Source organism: Pristiophorus japonicus, chromosome 1 (assembly GCF_044704955.1).
Source record: "Pristiophorus japonicus isolate sPriJap1 chromosome 1, sPriJap1.hap1, whole genome shotgun sequence".
Taxonomy (NCBI): domain Eukaryota; kingdom Metazoa; phylum Chordata; class Chondrichthyes; family Pristiophoridae; genus Pristiophorus; species Pristiophorus japonicus.
Genome location: NC_091977.1, coordinates 392,418,800 through 392,433,031, shown reverse-complemented (window position 1 = coordinate 392,433,031; position 14,232 = coordinate 392,418,800). Strand labels below are relative to the sequence as shown.

Genomic DNA, 14,232 nt, shown 5'->3' with positions numbered 1-14,232 from the left:
GGACATAGTTTCTCTCTACCATATCTGATCGCTTTCATATCTTGAAAACTTCGATCAGATCAACCCTCAACCTTCTAAATTCTAGTGAATACAACTTTCATTTGTGTAATCTCTCCTCATAACCTTTGAAGTCCGGGTATCATTCTGGTAAACCTCTAAGGCCAATATATCCTTCCTATGGTAGTGCCCAGAACTTCTCAGTACTCCAGGTGTGGTCTGTATAGCTGCAGCATAACTTCTACCCACTTGTATTCTAATCCTCTAGATATAAAGGCCAGCTTTCCATTAGCCTTTTTGATTATTTTCTGTACCTTTTCATGACATTTTAATGCTCAACAACCCCCAAGTCTCTTTGGACCTCCACTGTTTTTAGCTTGTCACCATTTAGTAAGTACCCTGTTCTAACCTTTTTAGATCCAAAGTGGATGGCCTCACATTTGCTTACATTGAAATCCATTTGCCACAGTTTTGCCCATTCACTTAACCTATCAATATCCTTTTATAATTGTATGCTTTCATCTACACTGCCAACAATGTTGCCTATCTTTGTGTCATCGACAAATTTGGATATATGACTTTCTATGCCATCATCCAAGTTGTAAATAAATAGTGAAAAGTTGAGGCAGCAACACAGATCCCTGCAGGACACCATGAGTCACATCCTGCCAATTAGAATACCTACCCATTATCCCTATTCTCTGTCTCCTGCCGCTCAGCCAATTTCCTAACCAGGTCAGCAATTTGTCCTCAATCTCATGCTTCTACCTTAGTTAACAGTCTCTTATGTGGGACTTTATAAAATGACTTCTGGAAGAGTCCATATAAATAATATTCATTGACATTCCTCTGTCCACTACTTTAGTCACCTCTTCAAAAAATTCAATCAGGTTTGACAGGCATGACCTACCTTTCACAAATCCATGCTGGTTCTCTGATCAACTGAAAATTGGAGTTGTTCAGTCGTCCTATCCTTAATTATAGATTCTAACAATTTCCCGACAACAGATGTTAGGCTAACTAGTCTATAATTCCCTGGTTTCCCTCTCTTGCCATTCTTAAATTGTGCAGTGATGCACACAATTTTCTAGTCTAAAGGAACGGTTCCTGAATCGAGAGAATTTTGGAAGATTATAGTTGGGGCATCCTACTTCCTTTAATACCCTGGGATGGAAACAGGGTGGAGGTTGGGAGGCATTCCAGGAAAACATTGGAATCGCAAGTCCAGAGGTGATGAAGGCATGGATGAGGATTTCAGCAGCAGAAGGGCTGATGTAGGGGCAGAGACAGGCAATGTTATGGCAGTGGAAGTCGATGGTCTTTGTGATGGAGATTATGGGGTCACAAGCTCGGCTTGGAGTGTAATAGGATGCTGAGTCCACCAACAGTCTGGTTCAACCGGAGACAATGGCAGGGAGGAGGATGGAATCGATGGCCAATCTCCTGCTTCTCCCCCTCCTTGAATGCTGTTTTTGCATTCAACTCGTGAAGGGAAATCAAATATGTATCTCTCCTGACTGAATCAGGCTGTCAGACATTCACAGGATCTCAGATAATAGTTAAGCTTCCCAGACGCCATCTCCAAAGGGATAACTCTGGAAGCTGCCACAAGTCAACAGTTAACCAGAACTGTATGCAAAAAGCACCGACTCAAAAATCCAATACCATGCCATTGCCCATCTAATAGCGGCTTTGAAATCACTGAATCTACGAACAAAACAAGCAGGTAAATAAGGACAGCTGAATATTTCCAGCATTTTGTGTCCTCGTTTACCTGCTTGTTTTGTTCGTAGATTTCAAAGACAATTGCAATGATTGCTCCTCCTGCCTCCAACAGGATCATCCCCGGCATATTACACAGTACCATTTTTGGCACCCTCCCTTTCTTCATTTGTATTCATACATTCTGCTCCTCAGACAAAATTTATAGGCATGAGGTTAGCTTCCATATCAACCAGCTTTATCCCTCCACCACCTGGTTAGATTCCACAACAACTTGTTTTGTGTCACTGCCTTACATCAAGTCATCGATTAGCCTGAACTTGTTTCAACTGATTATTGGGAAAACCAAATCCATCTTATTTGTTTCCTGCCCAAAGCTGGGCATCCTTTTCTTCCCTTCCCAACTGCTCACCTCAGGCAGACAGTGCTCACCTTGGTGTCCGAATAAACACTGAACTAAACTTTGAATGCACTTTGATCACCATTTGCACTACTGTTGAAACCCTTATCCACAATTTTGTCAGCTCAAGACTGGACTTCTCTAATTCTCTTCTCACTGGCCTCCCAAGCTTCCCCCTACAAAAAACTCCAAACTGTACAAAACTCTTGCCGCCCACATTAAGTCATGCTTGCTCATCAATTCACTGACCTCCATTGGCTCCTTCTCCAAAAAAAACATCCCTCCATGCCAACTCATCAATCTACTTCAGCCTTGGACTATACAGTATAATCGTGTCTCTCTGGCCTCCTAGTATTCTGCAATCAGCGGCAGATCTTTTAGTTGCCTTAGTCCTAACTTCCCTAAACCTCTAAGTATAATTATATTCCCTAAATATGTTAAAAACCTCAAAATCTGCTCGTTGACTGTTCTTCTTTCCAACAAACACTTTCTCTCAACAACTCTTCACTCCACTTGGTTGTAACTGGAATAAGTAACAATAAATCCCCCAAAATAAACGCATATCTTCTGTATTGTGTACAACAATTTCTCCTCTTGGGTCAATATGAATTCACTTCTTGGGTAAAATGAAATGCCAATTGCTCATGGGGTGATGGGGAGAAATAGCGACTTCCACTGCTGCAGGCTGAAGCAAATTATATAGTTCAATTAGATTACAATTAAAGCCAATGACTCTTAAGGGTCCACCAGAATGTGATGCCTAGTGACTCCACTCACATGGAGTTAGTTATAGGTCTCATACTTGTGAAAAGACTACCTAACTCGTGATGTATCCTCTTCTTTATATTAGGATATATTTATGGCAACAATCCAAGCCATTGCTGAATACATCAACTCCACACCCTCCCACAGCCAAAGCAGCAAATAAATGAGCGATACCTTAAACACATTAAGGGTTTCATCTGTACTGCTGGGATTGTTTTGCCTAGCTCACACCTGTACGTACTCTCTCCATCTAATTATTTCAAAAAGTCATAACCAGCCCCAGAAATCAAATACACAGTTAAGTTGATCAAGATCAGTGAGTATGTCCATTAGGAACAAGACATCAGATATTGGAAACTGCAACCAGTGTGTTTTGGCCCTCAGAACTTGATTAGGAAGGTTGACCACAACACATCTGTATCTTGCATTAATCATTTTAAAACAAGGTTCATTGTGTGTATTAAGCAACTTACCCTGCTCTTTTATATGACGGATTCGCTTCACAGTTTCTTTTAAGATTGCACATTTGTCTGGTTTTACGTTGAAGTTGTCAATGTCATTAAAATTAGCAAATATCAGCTCAGCAAGTTCTTCAATGTATTTATTCTCTTGCTCACGATGACGTTTCTCAGTGCTACGTTTAGGGCTGTTGAAACACAAAAGCAGCAATGTTAAGTGCTAGGAATACATGCGACATATTTGCTCTCTTTTTTTAAAAATAGGTAAGTAGTTAAATTGGTGGTTAGTGCTATTCCATCCAAAAATACAAGATTTAATCAAAGGGATAACTACATACTGTTCTCAAAGCAGACTAATATTTTACCCAATTTAAAGTAGCAAATAGGAATAAACTGAATGGATTTTGTTTCCTCAACATTAATGATATGATTTTCAGAACAGCAAAGTAATCAGAAACTGTTCTCAAAGTTTGAAGCTGCAGACATGTCTTGAAATATTCTCTGTGGCACAAGCAAATCCAGCAATGGCCAAGAAAAATAAATCAGTTTAACTGTCCAAATCTTTTCTTTGGTCACCAAACTGTATGATAGAAAAAAGTGTAGGCCATAGAGCCTCTTGAACTTGTTCTGCCATTCAATTAGATCATGGCTGATCTATACCTCAACTCCATTTACCCACTATTGATCCATATTCCTTGATGGCCTTACCTGATAAAAAGTTGTCGATTGCAGTCTTGAAAATTTCAACTGACCTAACATCTGCAGCCTTTCTTGGGAAAGAATATCACATTTCCACTACTGTGTGGAAAAAGTGTTTGATTTCATTCCTGAATGGAATTTTAATTTTAAAATTATATTCTATTGTTGTGGATTTACCCATCAGAGGAAATAACTTCTCTGCATTGACGCATTCTTCAATCTTCTAAACTCAAGGGAATACAACCCATCCACATTTATGCAACCTCTCCACATTAATTCACCCTTTAAGCCCCGTTATCATTCTGGTGAATCTGCACTGCATCCGATCAAAGGCCAATACATCCTTCCTGAAGTGTCAGGCGCAGAATTGAATGCAATACTCTAGATGGAGTCTGACCAAGGCGTTAATACAACTAAAGCATAACTTCATTCCCTTTGTATTCCAGCCCCAGAGAAAAGGCCAACAGTCCATGAGCCTATTTGATTACCTTTGATACATGTGCATTAGCTGTAAATGGGTGTACACCTCACCTCTTCTAGACCCATTTTTTTTTAATAAATGTCTCATTACCATCCCCTTTTGCTCTGTACAATCATACATTGTCATTTAATCACCCCTGCCTTCCACTCTATCATCGGCCTTCCCTTTTGTTCTTTCCCCCCTCCCCCTGCCTCCACACATGCTTAAAATCTGCTATATCTCTAACTTTTTCCAGTTCTGACAAAAGGTCAGCAACCTGAAATGTTAACTCTTTCTCTCTCCACAGATGCTGCCTGACCCGAGTATTTCCAGCATTTTCTGTTTTTATATCCTTTCAGCTGAATTTGTGCTTCTAACTCATTTGTTATATTTTTTAATGCTACGTACATTCATGCACATAATTCTTATCTAGTTAACTCTCCCAACCCTGCCTATTTGTCCTGATGGTGTATTTCTCACACCTTTTCAGCTATCATACTTTTGGTTGCTAATGCTCTGCACATTGCTATGAAAGCAATGTAATATGTTTTTAATTTTTCATCACTCCTGCTTTACTTATGCAGCCATTTTACCCATTATTCCTGGTAAAGTGCAATCATCGAAGGGCTTTTACAATTTAGAAAAAAGAGCATCCCAATTGCAAAACTTGTAAATGAGCCATTCATAACAAGGGGTATGGCGAGAAAGCAGGAAAGGGATATGGAGGTGAATGATCAGCCATGATCTTATTGAATGGTGGTGCAGACTCGAAGGGCCGAATGTCTATTCCTGCACCTATTTTCTATGTTTCTATAACAGGAAGATCTCGGGCTACTAAATTAATCGATTTCAGCAAGGGCTATATTTGGCTTCAGTGTGCTTGGGGTCGGGAGGAGGAAATAGTGGAGGAGTTGAGAGAAGGAAGAGAAAAAAAAATTAAACTGGAGTACCTGCACCTGATTAGAATCCAGTGACCATTGCTGGAAAAAGTGTATATGTAGACATTGGGCAAAGACAGAATTAGACTGCAGGGTGTAAACAGGATGAAGAAGAAAAATGTCAACTGGGGTGCTATTATGCACCCAAGATCCAGTTCCAGATCTTGGACCAGATCATATTCACATTCTCTTAGCTGTATACTGAATGAGGACTGTAAAGTAAAAAAAATGATAGGAGAAAAACAAAGGTCTCAGTGAAGTGAACATAACAGAAACTACATGTTTACCAAATTATGAAGTAGCTTTAGAAAAGGAGCTAGAAAAGATGAAATTGATATATTGTGATCTATCTCCACCATAAAAAGTAAGACATCAAACATACTCGAGAATTAATTAATTCCCTTAGCTGCATCTTACCTCGGTCGTGGGTGGTCACATGGCGATTCCTTACGTTTTCTTGAGTCTAATCTGGCAGGGTCAGAGGAATTTTCACCCATTCCACTCATCTTGCAGACATATAAGCAGCTGGTGAAGTTAAGCGAGATGTTTCAATTAGCACTTTGCAAAATGCCTCAACTTTCGCAGTGTCTGATACCCAATAGCTTCTGTACAAATTTTTATGATTACCTGCTTCAGCCTTATCACTACTGTTATTTCAGATGGTAATGTAGACACACTCTTAACCAAGGACCATGTCGATCATTCCAAGTGTTGGACAAAATATACATAAATTATATAGGGTCTCCGTTCCCCACCCCATGTTATTTGAGTACTGAAACCTTTGTACTTTGAGAGCAAGAAACAAGCAGATTTGGATACTAAGACACTGAAAACAGGCAAAAACACCCAGCTTAGGATCAGTCTAAGGAGAACATAAATCAAGGCTTGAAACGGCTCAGCTGACACAGAAAACCCAACAGTAAATGCACTGTTGCCCGTCATTATTCACATACAATTTCACTCATCGCCACCTTCTGCCCCAAGCAATGATGGCCACATCTTTGGCAGACCATTGAACTGCTTGATCAATATTGAGCTTTCAATATGAACACAGGATTGAAATAGTTCATTCCTTTATGTCCAATGTCCCTTGTGTCCAGTATGCTAGAGAATAGATCCCCGACACCAGTCGTCTTTGTGCTTTAAATTATTCAAGTTCTAAACTGTTCATTCATATGGAAAAATTGAATATCAAAAGCCAGTATTAACAGTTAACCATATTAAAACTACAGGTTATTCTAAGCACAATGTAGTTTAGCCAAAATTTCCTTCATGTCATGCTATACTACAGCCAATTAACTCTGCACTAAAACTTCAGTGAGATTTAACACTCATTAGCACTTTTCTAACTATAGAATAAAATTACACTATGTAGAAATGTGTACTTTGATATGCATGTTAGTATTGTAGGAAGGAAAAAAAGTAGAGATTTACCAAATCACAAGACACAAAAATTGAATTCTCTGCTTAGCTGTACATCAATCCTGACTGTTTCAATGGGTCAGACAAAAAGCAGTTGCTATACAAGAAACATGGTTAAGAAAACTAGTGATCTAACTCAATGAGTAGAACACAAAGGGATTTCAGATAATTGATCAAAGTGAAGTGATGGCAGTTCTGATCTTTGCACGGCATTCTCTGACAGCAAGTGTTGGTAGGCTACTTGACCAAGGGAGGTTTTATAGCTAAGCTCAACCATGTACTCACCTTCACCCAAGTGTCAGCCATGGTTCAGTGACAATGCTCTCGCCTGAGCCAGAAGATCGTGTTCACGTCCCTACCCCTCCCGTGAATTCAGTAGTTGAGACTTAATCTTAGCCGACACACCAGTGAATGACTGAAGGACTGCTGCATTGTTGGAGGTGCCGACTTTCAGATGAGATGTTAAACCAAGGCCCCAAATGCACTCACAGGGGATCATTAAAGATACGATGGTCAAAGAGCCAGATGTTCTCTTGGTCAACAGTTATCCTTCAAGCCACATCACTAACACACCCTAATGCTAGCCCAGCTAAGCGATCAGCTAACTCAACATGGATCAGTTGTGTAACATTGAACCTTGGGATCTGGATGGCCATGACATGATGCCTTCATAATGAAGAGTACAGGTTCCAATGACCCAGAGGTATGTACCTGCCCATTGGTTTACTTCTGTTAGTTAGCCTCAAATTCAACTGTGACGATGTGAAGATTAAAAGACAGTTATAGAAATTAGTTCATCGATTTTGTCCACTATATTAATTAGGTCACCAGCCATACGAGCAACTCAGGAAAGATGTCCAAGAAGGATTTCAAATTTCACTTGAAAAGCTATATTTTTTGACCTTTAGATGCCTTTCCCATGGTGGCAGTGTTGGAGTATTAATACATTTACTTTACAAGTAGGACGATTATTCAAGTCACCAATCTCAGCAAAGCAGACTTTGCAGGAGGAAAAGTGTTAGTTGCGTGAGAGAAAGCAAAAGCTTGCATAATGGATGAGATAACAACTCAGTAACATTTTCCTTTGTGGGTTATAGCTACATTGGAGGATGGGTTAGTACAGAATGAAACAGTAAAGCAAACCCTAGTATTACATAATATTTACAGCATGGAAACAGGCCATTCAGCCCAACAGGTCTATGCCGGTGCTTATGCTCCACACGAGCCTCCTCTCATTACTGCATCTTACCCTATCAGCATCTCCTAGTCCTTTCTTATTCATGTACTTATCTAGCTTCCCCTGAAATGTATCTATGCTATTTGCCTTAACTACTCTTTGTGGTAGCGAGTTTGCGGCCAACATCTCGCCATAGGCAATTAGGCTCACACAGCAGTGCCTGTTCTCCAGTCGTCTTGGACCCCCTTGCCACTGGACCAAAACCTTGCTCAGCTAAGCCCGTGTGGTTGCCGGCGTGCAACGGCCACCCCACGTTAAAAGAACTCAGCACCGACACCACCTGGTACGTTACACGGGAGGAGCTGGCCGAAGGGACTCCGTGGCCGGCGTTTAACCGGCCGAAAGGACCTGGGGGCCAGCCCAGGACAACACAGGAAACTACTGCTCAACACACCCACCTTGTAAGAAGACAACTTTTAAAAGGGCCAAAATTGCCTTCCACCTGAAACAGGTTGTACCTACCATTCACCCCAATGCATGGGGCGGACAATCTGGCAAATCTCAGCACTGTTTCTCGTTTCCGGTTGGAGCGGTGTTGGGTGTCGAGAGAGGGGTGGAAGTGCGGGCTGGTCGGAGCGGCCGTCGGGAGAGGGGGGGAATGGAACAGCTGTCACTCCAAGTCATCAGCGCCTCTGACGTGCTACGTCACAATGTCCCTCCCCTTCAATTAAAGGGGAGGGCCACTGCGAACTCTGCAGCTACGTTAATGGCAAACACAGCCGGCCCAAGAGGGGGCGCCTATTGGCGGCCCGGTTGAGTCCGTGGCCATAATTGTCGGCACGACCTGGCAGTTGGTCAACAATAAAAAATAAGATGGAGTCAAGACAGCCCCCTACCGGGGAAAACTGTCAGTGGCACCAACCAGTGGTGGCGCCGCTCCCGCGGAGCAATTCCACACAGGGGGTCGGAAAGTGGGTCGCCGCATGCCCAACGCGGTGGGAACACAGGCGGAGCAGAAACCCATTCCTGCCGCTCCCGGCCAGAGGGCAATTTCAGACGTGTCAGCCCATCCGTCTGCCCCCGGTAGGTCAGGCCTCTGCTCCAAGTGGTAATGGAGCTTATGGAGGGGGCAATTTCAGCTCCCAAGTGTCTTTTCAACCAAGGTTCTATATATGTCTTAACAATTTCTCTGCTTTTGAATTCGATTCATAGAAATTAATCCCAGTGCTTTGTTAACAGGTGTTGCTACTTTGTGATTTCTGATTCTGTACCCCTAGATCCCTTTGTGCCTATCGCATTTAGACTCTTATTTGCCAAGGAGTAGGTGGCCTCCTTATTTGTCTTATCTAATTGCACCACCTCAGACCTCTTGATACTGAAGTTAATTTGCAATTTACATGCCCATTCTGCAAGTTTGTTTTAAGTCTTGTGTTTTGGCTTTTAATATTGCCTCCTGATCTTAAATGATTCTCTGCCTTCAACTGTATTGATCTGACTTGTACGGATACCCAAGTAAGCCAGGTTATTTCAAGTGCAAGTTAACAGGTCAAAATGTATTGAATATGGTTATCAAGAGCTTTTTTTCCAAGCCTCTCCTGATTCTACTGGGGAAATATGTTTTGAAAAAGTGTGTTCCATGGATTAGAAAGGATTTGATGGGAAACTCAAGGGATCACGATCATCTCCCAGACCTCCTGTTAAAGCTAGTAGAACTATGTGGTAGGTATTCTCCTGTGCAGAACATGTATCCATTTCACAACACTGATTTTTGTTTGTTTTTGTACTTTTTGTTAGAATCAGATCTTATGCACAGAATTGGTAAGTGCACTTTGCTTCAAAAAAAGAAAATCTTTTGAATCCAAAAGACAGAACCACGATATTGAAGACAGACAGGTCAGGTTTTATACCGTGTGGCCAATGAAGAATCTTCCTACAGTTGTCTGTAGACATTGCCAATCTGAGGAATAATTTCTAAAAAAATAAGCTTCCAGTTCAGGTTATTGTTGTTAATAGCACGGTATCAAACTCTTTGGTGTACTGCCTTTTTACTCAGTGTCTAAGTTTTGTTATGAATGAAGCCAGAGACCCCATGTTGTCAGTAATGCTGCAAAATGTAGTGGTGTTGCACTGATGCTTTTGAACTATATCAAGTCACAAACTTAACAGTAAAGATTCAACAACAGAATATTGAACTGATGTTAGCTTTTTCATAGCATGGTTTTGATTAAGTTTATTATTGACACGCTAGCGTTGCAAAAGCCAGATGAACCGGAATTCTATCTTGAAAAGACGTGATGTTGAAAGTACCTCTTAATAAATTAACTGGTATGCAGCTCATATTTGTAATGTAACTTTTAACAAATAACTGAAAAACTGCCAAACTTACTCTTTACTAATTTAGAGTCAGGGTGAAGCTTGGACATTACTCTGAAGCTTTCTAAAAGTTGAGCACAGACAGCTTGCCATCAAAAGCTCGCAAAAAAATTAACTGGACATTACAAAGTCTAAGTTTGAAATAAACTGAATCTAACAGGAGAAAAATACTGAAGAGGAAGAGAGTGTAAAACAGACAAAGTAAACGTATGGGGCGAGAAAGACAGTGCAGGGAGTAGAAAGGAGCGAACACAGCGAGTTAATGATCATCTCGGTTTTAATTTAATTGCTCAGACTTCTGAGAAAAGTATTCAAAAGTAATTTGAAATGTTTTCAATTGCTTGATTTATAAAAATGACAATTAAATTGATCCCTTTAATTTTATGAAAATTTCCCATCACCAAAATATTTCCCATATATAACAAGACTCCATTGCGACTCTACTGTCTCTACTTTTTTGATTTGTGGGTGTTATTCACATTGCTTCTGCTATGGTGCTTATCAAGTAGGAAAGAATGTGAAGGATGTGTTGTCACAGCAAAAGTAAAAAACACTTAACATTGATAACAGAAAGCATTGGTGTCAACACAATCCACAAGGCAGATACAAACTGCTCAAAAGAGTTAAATCTTCAAGGACCACATTTTTGCACCACAACAAAGAACATTTTTACGCAAAGTACTGAGACTATTAATATGATCTCTTGCCCCTTAATGTCACTAGTCATAGATAGTGCTAGTTCCGTACACAGGTGTTTGGTACTGCAGTCCTTCCCATGTATGTGCAACAAATCTGTGTGCATGCACACAGTAATATTCACACAGACCCACTGTCCACTGCCACTTCAAAAGATGTTCAATCCATCTTTGTTCACGCCCAATTACATTGGGACAAATCTCCACAGACCTTCTCACATTCGCCTGCCATAACTTTGGCCAAAGAGCCGTAGAAACCCCAGAAACATGGCATGTGTCATTTTGCTGGGGTTTCTGTGGCTTTTCTCGTGAAGTTATGATGGGTGAGTGGAAGAAACCCCAGTGAAATTCACCCCGTTGTCTGCTGATTGCGAGTACTGGTTTTCTTTGAGCTACCTTATTAATTATCTTACCAAAATCCAAGTATATTACATCTACATTCTCTCAACTAGCCACCTAGAATAGCGATGTCCAAAATTTGGGAGCTGGGCACCGGATACATGTGAGAAGTGAGTGAGCCACAGAGAATTAGACACAAATGTAAAATTCCCAAAAGTTAGAGCCCCCTTTTCTAATTCTTCAGGCCTAGGATCTACAAAGCTACTGAAGTTGGGTGTGAACATAAGTGCAGAGGACAGAAACTGGTATGAGCTCTGTGGGCCAGAAACGATGTAGCCGAGCTGGAAAATGTACAGAAAAATGCTATTTTTGGGCTCAAAATTGGCCCACCCGTTTTTTTCAGCGCACTCACCAGAGATGCACCGACTTTGTGGGCTGAAAACGGCGCCAAAAAGATGTCTCCGGATTCTGGCCGCTCTGTGGCCTCTCCCATGGCTTGGCGCGGCGCGGTTTGTTGATTGGGGCCCTCGCGAAAAACAGTGCCGGCAGCTCTCCGCATGCGCACTAGCTCCTCTGCTGCATGGGACCCGATGCGTTCTGCCCCTGTCCCAGGCCAAGTGGCCTCACAACACGTGCTAGGTTAGAACTACATTCGCTGGAATAGTCAGAGCGAGCGAGCCCGCCCGTCAGCGAGAGAGAGAGCGAGCCAGTCAGCGAGAGAGAGAGCGAGCCAGTCAGCGAGAGAGAGAGCGAGCCAGTCAGCGAGAGAGAGAGAGCGAGCCAGTCAGCGAGAGAGAGAGCGAGCCAGTCAGCGAGAGAGAGAGCCAGTCAGCGAGAGAGAGAGCGAGCCAGTCAGCGAGAGAGAGAGAGAGAGAGAGAGAGAGAGCGAGCCCGTCAGCGAGAGAGAGAACGAGCGAGCCCGTCAGCGAGAGAGAGAACGAGCGAGACCGTCAGCGAGAGAGCGACAGTCAGCGAGAGAGAGCGAGCGCGAGAGCCGGTGGGGGGGGTGGAGGGAAGAGACCGTCAGTCAGGGAGAGTCAGTCAGAGAGATTTAAAGAAATACCCAGTGGAATTAGAGGTTCCATGTCTCCATTGGCAGGTTGGCAATTTATCTTGGAAGTCATTTTCTGTAAGGATGTCGGCAGCCTGTGCTCTCCCCATTGTCCCGCACCTATCCCCGGCCGAGTGGCCTCCCGCACCAGCCGGCCCACTGACTTCCCGAGCCAAGTCTTGATAGGAAGGTAGGACTTAAGTTTTATTTATTTTTTTTAAATTTCTTCTTGAATGTTTTTATGCTTCTTGAAAGTTGTTGTGATTTGTTTACTGCTTTGCAAGGTCCTCTCCGCTTCCCTTCCTGCCCCTATCTCTGGTCGATTGGTCTCCGATGTACCTACCTGCACTGATTTCGTAACTCTCCGCAAGGGTTTTTTGTGTGGCCACAAGTTAGTTTGGAGCAACTATTACCTGTCCAAAGTGGCCTCAAAGGCCAAAACGGGCGTAGGTGACTGGTAACGCCCCCTTTAAAAAAAACTAAACTATTAAAAAATCCTAACTAACTCACTTACACTGGCGCAAATTGAATGTGCAAAATGGGAATTTTTAAGATGCTCCAGAAAAATCAAGTTGCTCCAGAAAAAAAAACAGAACTACTGCTGGGCAATTTTGAGCCCATGGTGAGGTTAGAGAATTAAAAACAAATTGGCATTGACTCAAGGACATGGGACTCTTCTCATTGGAAAGATAACAACTGAGGGGAGTCAGGATTGAGGTATTCAAAATCCAGCTAACTAAGATGGAACAAGGACAGCCCAGTGCCAAATTGTTTGCCCATATTGCTTCCCTTCTGCTGCAAAATGTTTAGCTTTCCCTTGGTATCGAATTAGCAGCATGGTTACGATCAACAACTCAGCTGGGTGACAGAAGCACGCGAAGGCAACTGCTCCATTGTACTTTCCTGCCTTTTAGAATCACTTCTTTTTAAAAAGTAGTTGGTACAATTAACCCACATTAAATTTAAAAAAGGAACTTCTCCCTCGGCCAAGTAAATAAAGATATTGATCAAAGTGTAGTATTATGCTATACAGATTGAGAAAATCCCAGGCTCAATTATTAGGCAGTTAGCCTAACCGTCCTTGAAGTAAAATAAAGTGGGATCTCCAAACAGCTATCCAGTAATTTCCATTGGTAAATGTTTATTTGCGAATGTCAGGCGGAAACACAATCAGCCTCCACCTTAATGCCTTCACATACTAAGCTATAGATGAAGGATGGCCCAGTTAAATGTGGTATTACCCATGAAACCAAATAATGAATACCATCAGGAGAAAAGGGGAGTAAAATGGCAAAAAATACTGGTTTAACTGCACCTTAAGCCTGCATGGTACCATGCATAAATATAGTTTGGGCATGCTCTTGGAGGCAAAGCTTGTTGGTCCTTTAACCTTGGCTCCTGAATGTGTACTCTATATGGGACAAAAACTCTACCTTTGTGGATTTCTCAATACTGTGATTTTGGAAATTCTATACGTCACACCCAGCTAACCAAAAAATGGCAGGATCTTTATAGAGGATGAAGTACAGTCTCCTTCGCTCCCCCCACCATTGACAGGAGCTAGATTATCTTTCATCAACTATCAGACAGATTCCACCTCCCTATACATGAACAATACTGTTACCTCCAAATTAAATAGTTCCTCTAGGAACTGGAAACGCTGCAAAAATGATGCCATGAGCCATCAGAAAGGTACACGGCCCACAAATTCAATTGCTGACAGCAGCTTATGAGGG

At 42.0% G+C, this 14,232-nt stretch overlaps 1 protein-coding gene across 8 annotated transcripts in view; it reads right to left on the bottom strand.

The window, feature by feature from the left end:
• The window catches only part of ncoa2 (nuclear receptor coactivator 2), a 418,174-nt gene that overhangs the window by 164,998 nt on the left and 238,944 nt on the right, over positions 1–14,232 (bottom strand). For all 8 annotated transcript variants that reach the window (XM_070891258.1, XM_070891269.1, XM_070891263.1 and 5 more), the window contains 2 exons: positions 5,857–5,964; positions 3,358–3,530 (listed from right to left, as the gene is read on the bottom strand). In XM_070891258.1, coding sequence (XP_070747359.1) covers positions 3,358–3,530; positions 5,857–5,945 — 262 coding nt within the window. In that variant the 5' untranslated portion in view covers positions 5,946–5,964. The remainder of the gene's footprint in view (positions 1–3,357; positions 3,531–5,856; positions 5,965–14,232) is intronic.